At 43.3% G+C, this 11161-nt stretch overlaps 1 protein-coding gene across 1 annotated transcript; it reads left to right on the top strand.

Moving 5' to 3' along the window:
- Positions 1 to 926: 926 nt before the first annotated feature.
- On the top strand, positions 927 to 10804 carry LOC308322617 (serine/threonine-protein phosphatase 2A catalytic subunit alpha isoform-like). Its single transcript, XM_080773986.1, has 7 exons — positions 927 to 1526; positions 4349 to 4558; positions 5858 to 6031; positions 6371 to 6460; positions 6927 to 7088; positions 7902 to 8020; positions 9823 to 10804. The coding sequence occupies exons 1-7, from the start codon at positions 1425 to 1427 to the stop codon at positions 9893 to 9895; spliced, it is 930 nt and encodes a 309-aa protein (XP_080630112.1). The 5' UTR covers positions 927 to 1424; the 3' UTR covers positions 9896 to 10804.
- The last annotated feature ends 357 nt before the right edge of the window (positions 10805 to 11161 follow it).

The following is an 11161-nucleotide window of genomic DNA, read 5'->3' as shown; positions in this document are numbered from 1 at the left end:
AGGATGCCAATTGTTGGCCTGCTGCGAACTGGCTCGCGTTAGCTATCAGGTTAGCCGCTCCTAGCCTTGCTAGTTTACTTACCCGTGTTGGAAATTGTCGCTGTGGGCTTCTAGCGCCTGGACAATAGAATGCTAATTGTTAGCATGTTGCAGACTGGCTAGCGTTAGCTATCAAGTTAGCTGCTCTTAGCTTTGTCTACCTGTGTTGGAAATTGTCTCTGTGGGCTCCTAGCGCCTGGACAATAGAATGCTAATTGTTAGCATGTTGCAGACTGGCTAGCGTTAGCTATCAAGTTAGCTGCTCTTAGCTTTGTCTACCTGTGTTGGAAATTGTCTCTGTGGGCTCCTAGCGCCTGGACAATAGAATGCTAATTGTTAGCCTGTTGCAAACTGGCTAGCGTTAGCTATCAGGTTAGCTGCTCCTAGCTTTGCCTACCTGCGTTGGAAAGCTGAGTTTTGGTTTTGTCCGGAGCTGCTAGGTCTATCACGGAAACAAAAACAGCTTATTTTATCATTATTTTTCTTCGTGAGTGTAGCTTACACTAAGAAAAAACACCAATTCCACCTCGTGGTACCGAGCAACCGAGGCCACTCGTCCTGTTGAGATATATAAGGAAATTGGGCCTTTCTCTTGTGATTTAGCTTGTCTGTCTTAACGCAGAAGAAGAAAACGAATGACGTCCAGACAGCAGTGCAGGCACTTATAGCCTCGGGGGAGGGACTTGCACTGCGTCATGACGTAAAGCCCGTTCTAATACCATTAGAACGTGAGTGTATAAGATTTCTTCTGTCTTACGTCCAAGAATGGACATAACCCATAGTGAATTGATTCACGAGTAGACTTTAATATAACCAATGCACTGGCTTGATGGCCAAGGGAGGGAGGGATGCGATGACGTCAGCACAGTGTTGCCTGGGAGAGAAGACAGGCAGCAGGGTGTGGGTCCGGTCCGCTCCGCTGCTGGAGCTCGCTCTCTCTCTCTCTCTCTCTCTCTCTCTCTCTCTCTCTCGCTCTCGCTCTCTCTCTCTCACACACACACACACACACAGTCACACACTCACACACAGCTTTGTTTTTATTACGCTGCTTGACACATCAACACCCTGCATGCACATAATACTGTTAAGTATCCGCTGATCTGAGACCGTTAGCTTCTATATTATCATGTGAGTCAGACGATCAACGTCCCGGACGAATTTGCAGCCAGGGCCGCCGTCTGTCTGCCCGTCCGCCCGCCCGCCCGTTCGCACAGGCAGCTGCCGCATCCTTCCACACTGCACAGATACACCGCTAGCACTTTAGCCTATTAGCTAGGCTTGGAAAGATATAGCAAAGTGTTATTTTTTCGTATTCTTATTATCACAATTTTTCGTTTGTTTCGCGGGTAAATTTATTAGCTGGCTTTTGCTATCGAGCAGCAAGCATGGACGACAAGTCTTTCACCAAGGAGCTGGACGGATGGATCGAACAACTCAACGAATGCAAGCAGCTCTCAGAAGACCAGGTCAAAGTCCTGTGTGAGAAGGTAACGACATGAAAACCATGTTTTATTTCATTCCGATCGTGAATAAGAATCAGTTGCCTATAACGTCAATGCTGGCCTGGTAGCATCAATAGCAGCAGCACCCCTTTCCTCTCCTCTCCATCACATGCAGGGACGTTATTTTAGGCCACATGCCAAGAAGATGGAGGTTGGAGGCGAGTCAGTTACTCTGTTTTCATCTTCGACGCCCACTTTCATTCATTCACCTTGTTGCTGTGTCACCACTAACATCATCCCATTATATGCGTCCCAATATCCCAAGTATAGCGCCATTCAGTGAAGTACTTGGCATTTGATAAATATATGCATTTAGGCTCAAACAGACTCAAACCATCCCTCCAGACATCCCAAAACAAACTGGTCAGGCAAGTACTTGGCCTTACTCCCAGAACCCACCTCACCCCTGCCCATTTATAGGCTGGAATGTCTTAGGGTTGACCAGAGCCATATAATAGAAGAGTTGCAATATTGGTCACGTGGTTCATGTACTCGCGCGAGCCCATAGACTCCAATGCATTCCGTAAACTTCCGGTTGTCCCTATTTGAAGCCTTCAATTAGGGACAAACCAATAGAAGTCTATGTAGCAGAGCCGCCATTGGACTGGCCGCAAGAAGTGAACAGAGTTTGCGTAACTCTGTCTATACTCTATGGCTCTGGGGTTGATGACATAGGCTACAGCAACTTGCGATGGGCCTGGTCTACAAGTTCCACTACACCACTAAGATACCCATGTACCTGTCAAAATACTTCCTTAATGTCAACAAAGTCCACAATCACAACACCAGAGGGAGTTCAGCTGGAGACGGTGATCAGAGACCAATGCCATGTCACCGCCAGAGACCACAAGTGTCCTTGAGCAAGACACTTGAACCATTCACATACTCAATGTCTTGTGAATTGTGCTTGGTAAGCAGCTACACGCCGAAAATGTAAATGTTCAAAATGAAGTAAAATAATGTTGAGAGTAAGAAGAAAATAAGTCCTATGTATGCTTTTCTGTTATGTGCAAACCAGTATCAGTCAGACAGGAGATGAAATGCAGAATGTACCTAGTACCTATAATGTATCTAGATCAGATGTCATGTACTGCATATTCAGATGCTCTTTAAAGATTTTGAGGTAGCTACTGATCGAAGTTTACTTGAAATGTTGTGGCAAAACTGCTGGTCTGGTTTTAGATGCCGCTTTCACCAAGGCGTTTCACATCTGGGGTCAGAGTTTAAATAGATTCAAAGTGTGTGCATTTATAGGAGCAGTTTAGAACGGTTACTTGCTTTGGTATGGTGGACAGGCGTTCAAATTAATAAATGTCAATCAATCAATCAGTCAAAATAGTATACCAAGGGCCTTTCTCGGGCCCACCTCTCCCTGTGTTTTAGGATCCAAGATGGCCGCAGCACTTACTGGGCTGCGTTCACAAATTCAAGACACCTGTCTTGCGTTTGTCTTGTGTCTGTGTTTAATGGCCACTCCAATGCATTTTCAATGGAACCCCATGTTTTGTCCAAACATTTTGTTTGGACAAAGCTGTGTTCAGACACAAGTCAGGTGTCCGACACAAGGCAAGTGTCTTGAATGCAGCCCAGTAAGGTCATATGTCAACCCCGCCCGCTCACCTCTGCCCCACCCTCTCCTGGTGCTGTGGCCATCTTGGATCCTAAAACACAGGGAGAGAGGTGGGGCAGAGAAAAAAAAAATGGCCAATCTTGCCACGGACACGTTTGTCTGTGTAGGCAGGGACATGTTGGTGACACGTGAATCTTGTTTGCGTCCAAGCATAGACATGGTAACGCCCCGCCCGCCTGTGATTGGCCTACCGACACTACCCGTCTTGACTGTCCCCCGAAGTGGATATATAAATGCTGGATAGTCAGATTCGAGGTTACTCTCCGTGGTGGAAATAATACAAGTAGCCTACGGCCTACGGCCTACGGTATGACAAGAGAACTATAACTTGTAACTTTTATTTTTGTAGAAGAGGCAAACTAATAATATAGTTTATACCGTTTGCTTTGATGGAATAATTGATTGAACATGCACTCCGTATTTGATTTGGATGTAGGCCTACTCTAAAGGTGTTTGTGTTGATTGTGTAATTTGTTTGTAGCCTATGTGTAAACATTATTGTACTATAAAAAGGTCTATTTTCCCTTCATCTTTAGTGTAATAGTATTAGTTAACTATAATTAGATTAATACACGATAATCACCACGATAATCAACACTTTATTTAGAACACACTCAAATCATATTACGGAGTGCATGTTCAATCAATTATTCGATCAAAGCAAACGGGATACACAATATCAGTTTGCCTCTTCTACAAAAATAAAAGTTGCAAGGCTGCATTCTCTTGTTGTATTATTTATTTCTCAATCTCAGAGTAACCTCGCGTCTCGGAGGACAGTCAAGACGGGCAGTGTCGGTAGGCCAATCACAGGCAGGCGGGGCGTTACCATGCCTCAGCCATGCCTATGCTCGGACACAAACGAGATTCACGCGTTGGTGACCACTGCCTGGAACACCCTCAAGGACTACCAGGCCACAAATACCCATTTGATATGATTTTCAATCATCTCTGGGACCCCAATTTTGGTTCCATTTGATTCCCATAATGTTGACAATTGATTAGTTAGCCCAGGGAGCGGTTAGGGGTTCACTAGTTTTGCTCAGGGACACTTCAGCACGTAGAATCAGGGCTGGGCCAGTGGGGCGTGAACCAAGGACCTTCCGTTTCCCAGACAGCCTCTCTTTCTTACCCTCTCAGCTCTCCTCCTAAGCTCCTCGGTCTGCCTCCTTCACAGGCTAAGGAGATCTTGACCAAGGAGTCCAACGTGCAGGAGGTGAGATGTCCGGTGACAGTCTGCGGAGACGTGCATGGTCAGTTCCACGACCTGATGGAGCTGTTCCAGATCGGCGGGAAGTCTCCCGACACCAACTACCTCTTCATGGGAGATTACGTGGACAGGGGCTACTACTCTGTGGAGACAGTCACACTGCTGGTGTCGCTGAAGGTAATGAGTAACGACAAAGTATAGCCTCAAAAGCTACAGTGTTAACTTGAAGAACAATGTTATGACCTGGAACGGGAGACACACCGAGGTTGAGGTATAAAGCTTTGTTTTCACGCAACCGTGATGTCTGTAATTATTGTTTAATATATGCGATATTCCCTCTAGTGTTCAACGCAAGGACATGCATTAATTGTATGGATTCATCAAAATGATCATCTTAAATGAATTACCCAGTGAAAAGCACTCAATAAATATTAACATAGTCAAGCAACTGGAGCATTCTGCTGTGTACTGGCCCACAATGCATACATGCTCTCTGAAATCCGTAGCTACTAGCAATATTTGAATTCCTTCAACGTCACACCAGAGATCACAGAGATTCCCATGGGAATGAATGGACTAAACCAGTGGTCTGGGGACCACTAGTGGTCCATTTGGTTTCATTTTACGCTCTCAAGAGTTACATTATTGTTAAACATACTGCATTGATTAATTTAAAAGAAGTACACAATTAGAGAATGTAAAAGAATTGTTATTTTGATCAAAGTTATCTCTCCTACCAACATCAGTACCAACATGGAATTGTGGACAAAATCTTATCCAACGACAACAAAATATTCTAAGTCTTGGTTCTGAGAGGTTAAACTTTTGCTAAACCATTCTGGTTTTTATTTTGTTTTAAAGTTGATTTAGTTGCGCTGCACTACCGTTTAAAAAATGTTTCTGCACTATTTAAATCTTGTTTTAAAGGAATCATTTATCCCTAGATTCGTCGAACACACGGACACCCTCAGACTTTGTACTTTGTTTAGACCGATACACAAACAAAATAATAACTTGCTTGCTTTAATCCACTGTCTGCCTGTAAGTTCTGAAATGTGATATCAGTCCCACTTGTCACAATGAAAACATTCTTAATTTATTTCCCTAAAATGATTAACATTTTGAGAGATTTGTACGGCTCTAGCAATGATTCTCAACCCGTTTAATTCCAAGGACCCCCAGTTTTACATGCATATATTAGTCTACAGACCCCCACTTAATGGCATTTCTATCTCTGGGACCCCCGATTTATATTGTAAAATCAATGTTAATTTAACTCTGAGAGCGCACAAATGGAACAATTTGTACACTCAGAGTTACAGACCCATAAGGGTCCATTTGGTTCCAAACTATCATTTAGCTGGGGACCCCCCCTGGAACTCCCTCAAGGACCCCTTGGGGGTCCCCGGACCCCACTTTGGGAACCACCGCTCTACATGCATGTCTTCCTAATGAACACGGATCATATATTCTCAGGTACGGTACCGCGAACGAATCACAATCCTTCGAGGGAACCACGAGAGCAGACAGATCACACAGGTGTATGGCTTCTACGACGAATGCTTGAGGAAATACGGGAACGCCAACGTGTGGAAGTACTTCACAGATCTGTTTGACTACCTGCCGCTCACTGCGCTGGTAGACAACCAGGTGAGATGACGAGGAGGATGTTGATGATGCATTCAGAGCATGTCTCACTGTGTAATACACAGGCCTGTACCTGTAGCTATCGATTGTGTTTTATATCTATATACTGTATATATAGACCCAAAATTCAACTATACATATCAAAAGTAGGAATTGAAATAATCCCAAAAAAGTAGCACATCCAAGAATTCAAATGAATGGAGGGCAAAGTACTCACATTTCCATTTTGTTTTTAATTGGCACACACCAATAAACACTAGTTTTCTTAACCCATGGGTAGCATGAACTTGAGGCTTCAGAAAAAGTCATAGCTCTATTATTTCAGTGCCTGACCTCTTTCAGATCTTCTGTCTCCATGGAGGACTGTCTCCATCAATAGACACATTGGACCACATCAGAGCGCTGGATCGTCTACAGGAGGTTCCACACGAGGTAATGCATGCTCCACATTCATTCCTCTGTAGCTTGTTTAAAGATGCTGTAAGTGATATGTTTTTGTTAAAGAAATATATGTTCTTGTTCTGGTTGAACTGTTAAAGCGTAACCTCTTGGAACCCCACCATCCATATTCTGGGTGGGACATTAGCCAAGAATAGCGGATCTACAAGGTCACAACGCATCACAGTGCGATGTGTTGTGAGCTTGTGGATCAGCAACTTTTGGCAAAGAGATTTGGTGTAGAGGGAAGAAAAAAAAATACAGAGCCAGGTCAAATTGACTAAGGCTCAAACAACAGGCATTCTGTAGTAGCTCTGCTGTTGAAATGTCATTGCATACCCGGGTTTGAACTTTGAATGTATACGTATTTTCTCACGTCATTGTCAGTTCACTAGAGTAGACCCCTTTGATCTCTAAAGTATGATCTAACTCTAACATTATGTTTCTGGCCACCATTTAGGGTCCTATGTGTGACTTATTGTGGTCAGATCCGGATGACCGTGGTGGTTGGGGTATTTCTCCTCGTGGTGCAGGTTACACTTTCGGGCAGGACATCTCAGAGACCTTCAACCATGCAAATGGCCTAACGCTGGTCTCTAGGGCCCACCAGCTGGTGATGGAGGTAGGTTGATCTTCTTTAACCTATAGGGCTGTATTTTGCGTGTCTTAAGTACCAGGTCTTATTCCCTAACTTGAGTAAACTAAAGACCTGGAGGCGTGATCAATGCCATTTGGCTATTCTGAGTGGCCATAGGCCATAAGTTTGCGTCAGTTTGTGTTAGGTTAGAGGACATCGATTTATATCACCTGGTGATCTATGATGACGGGTCGTTATGGCCCCTACACACACTGTAGGAGTTTTAAAAGTTGTCGGCGAGTTAGATCATTGTGTATTTCACACTACAGGAGTCTTTTTTTTTAAATCGACACTAAAACACTAATCCACACTAAACGATTGGTCGCCGACTAGGCATCAACACACTGCAAGAGTTCACCAAGATGCGATCCAGACCCGATATAGGCTACATCATTTGTTTCTTTTCTCCAATTCATTTTGCCGTGACACAAGCACGAGACCGACACAGGATCGACGCCTCTCTCTCTCTCTCGCTCTCTCTCTCTCTCCCCGTGCATGCAACACACAGGCTACACAGCGAAATGTTTGTGACAGCGTGTATAGCCTACATGGGCTGCAGCGAGACAGGACGTTAAATCTTGACACACACACACACACACACACACACACACACGCACAAGGTCCAAAAGTAGTATGGAGCCCTGGTGGACCCCAGGGATTATACAATGTTTTAAGTGGCCACACTCCCTGTGATTTGTATACCTGTGAATGTGACATTATCATGATGGTGTCTCTAAAACAGTAGTCCTGAAATGTTGGAATTTGAAAAGTGGAATTTGTCCTTTTATGTCTAAACAGGGTTATAACTGGTGTCACGATCGCAACGTGGTGACGATCTTCAGCGCGCCAAACTATTGTTATCGTTGTGGCAACCAGGCAGCAATCATGGAGCTGGACGACACACTGAAGTACTCATTGTAAGTATGAGGTACACGTTAGTAACACAGGTATAGTGAGTTTAGTTCTTAACACTATATAGCACATTTTATTTAATAAATCAGCTGCAACTCAATGTGCTTCACAGAAGAAGAAAATATGTAAACAAAGGTTGTTGTTTTAATTTAGCTATTGAAAAATAGCAGATCTACAAGCTCATAGTGCGCCATCGAGTGGCGCGCTACGAGCGTGTAGGTCTGCTATTTTTTTTAAACCGCGGAAATATTTATTTCAGAAAACTGGAGGATTTAGAAGATTCTTTTTAAATTTCGACGTCAGGCCTGAATGGGTTAAGTTAAGATTTTTGTCCACAGAGCCCACTGTTTCAAAGTCTAGGACCTTTTATCATGATCATGCTATGATGATTAAGTCATCAAAGGTCCGTAAAAGGTCCATAGACTTGGCTGCCACTACGTCATAGGTTAATGTGGCACCCACCACGTCATAGTGCACTGTGACACCCACTACATCATCCATAAAAAGTCCATAGACTTAGGTCACATTCTCACCAGAGAGCTTTGCTGCGATTAAAACGAATCCTGCTGCGCATTTTCAGAAAGTGCGCTTCGTTTGGCAGGTGTGAAGGCTCATTCAAATCCTAATGCGCAGCAAAGAACCGCATTTTACTCCGCCCAAAAACGGGGGTATCGCTTCGCTTCCAATCGCACTTGACTACGATTCGGTGCAGGTGTGAATGCAATCCGCAGTAAATAAAGGAAATGAAGCAAACAATGTGGCGGGTGAGGAGCTGAACACAGTTGGAGACGGAGAAGGCATATTTTACGCAGCGCAAAGATGTCCCGTTACTGTGGATAGACGTGGTCGAATGAGGAGACTGAAGCCCTGATCGAAATGAGGACGTGTACATTAATCAATTGCTTAAGAAAACACATAAAAACACTGCAGTGTAGCCTATTATAGCCTACAGAATATTCTGTCTGTCTGTCTGTCTGTCTGTCTGTCTATGCGTGCCGTAAACATGGAGTGCTGTCACTGTGTGGGGACTGGGGAGTTATATCAGTGCGCTCATGCAGCGCTGTGCCAAAAGAACAGTGCGTAGAGAGAGAAAGAGAGAGAGAGGGGGGGGGGTCCCAGACGGCACGACACATGCACGAGTGTAATTTTATCACCATAGATTTCACTGTGTAGGCTAGTTTATGAATGGAACACATTGATAAAGGTCCCCCCTGCTGCGTTTCCAATTGCTGCGAATGACAGTGTGAAGGCAAACCGCAGGCAATTAAATATGCAAGAATCCCAATTTCCCCGCCTATACGCATTCGAGTCTACCGAAGTATTAGGTGAGAACTTAGACTAGTCTGCCACATGACGTCACGGCGGGAACACACAAAGGCCACATGTTGGAGCAGCCGCTCGAAAAAACAAAAGGACAAGGGCTGACAATGATAAAATAATTAGCATTATGTTATGCTTTAGCTATTGAAAAATAGCAGATCGTGGCGCGCTACGAGCTTAGGTCTGCTATTTTTATTTTAATCGTGAAAATGTGCCTCAAATTTGGAATATATCTTTTCAGAACGAATGTTTTTAACTCAAATCTCTGCTTCTGGAGGGTCCCTGGAACAACATATTTTCAGACGGGGGTCTCGGAGGCCAATTACAGATCATTTTTGGGGTCCTTGACATGAAATATTGAGTGATACAGGCCTAGAAACATATAGGTATTTCAGAAAACTGTCAGAATTTAGAAGACATTTTTCTCAGACCTAAATGGATTGATAGATGAGAGCTTCGTTGTTCACACATGGTTTGCACGTTTCAGCTTACAATTTGACCCGGCACCGCGTCGAGGAGAACCCCACGTGACCCGACGCACGCCAGACTACTTCCTTTGAAGGCCTTCGTTACCGTTGAGGAAGTCAAGAACGGGGCAACTGGCCACACAGAGGTTTGAGGAAAAAGTATCCATTAACCCATGGACCAAAAATGTGTGCCATAATTACAATAAAATGGAAAATATGCCACATGTAGTCAAGACCACATCCATCCTGGCAACCTTCTCCTCTCTGTGCATGACGTTTTTATTTCTAGAAACGATTGTCATTATAAATGGAACAGTCACATTACCTGCTGGTTTTGTCAGGAGAATATATTTGCAATGAATAAAAATAATACTGAGATATAAATGCCTAAATGTAACTTTTTGTGTTAGGATGTTAAAGATGACAAGTGTGTCACCATATACAGTATAAAAAGCTGCATCTTTCACTTGGCATGGCCTCAAATTAAAAGTTGCAGTAAATATGATGTGAAGTTTCTTTTCTTTTCTTATTTGTAACTGAGCGCAATGGTTTTTTTTGTGAGGTGAGATGATTGAATTAGATGTTTAAAAGGAATTTGTTCTCTTTGCACTTTTGTATTTGATTTTTATCACATGGCACTGACCAACTGCATTGTTTTTATACCCCATTTTAGTGTTAAGTTACAAGTAGCCCTCTGCTCTGCTGTCTCGTGAGTCGTGAGAGTTCAGCTTGATTTATACTTTGTCGTACGACGGTGTCATTTGGTCAAAAATAGATATTTGCTATTTTTTACCAGCTCACAACATACCGTAGATGTGACGCGTTGTATGTTTGTATATCCGCTATTTTCAACATGTAACGCTGTCGTGCGACGGAGTATAAATTAGACATTATTGTATTTAATTTCAGTAGGAGATATTGGTACAAAATAAATCCACTGTACAATAACTTAATGTTTTGCAGCCCCAGCTATATGAAATAAAGATTGAAGTTACTCCTTCATTTATGTAGTTTGGTTTGGTGTATTTGCCTTACAGCTTTCTAGAAGGATCCCATAAATCACCACTAGGTGGAGGTATAATGTCAAAAATGTCTCTTATCATACCATGACTGTGCTTCTAGCCCTACCAATGACCACACAAGTGAAGTGTCCAGGAATTATTAAGGTAAATAGCATGAACAGTATGACACATGGCTATTTGACATAGAAGGTGAAGTGAGATTATAAGTAAAACCCTTGTTGATAAGAGCCTATAATCTAAAAGCTATTATCAGCTCTTATCTTATTAGTTCTAGATTAACAAGATGTATACAGTCAGTCAGACATACCAGGGCTACCTCAAACTCTCCTGTTTAGCA

The sequence above is a fragment of the Protomyctophum bolini genome, assembly GCF_963924005.1.
Source record: "Protomyctophum bolini genome assembly, chromosome: 10".
Taxonomy (NCBI): Eukaryota; Metazoa; Chordata; class Actinopteri; order Myctophiformes; family Myctophidae; genus Protomyctophum; species Protomyctophum bolini.
The sequence above is the reverse complement of the archived record's forward strand: the minus strand, read 5'-3'. Positions and strand labels throughout refer to the sequence as shown.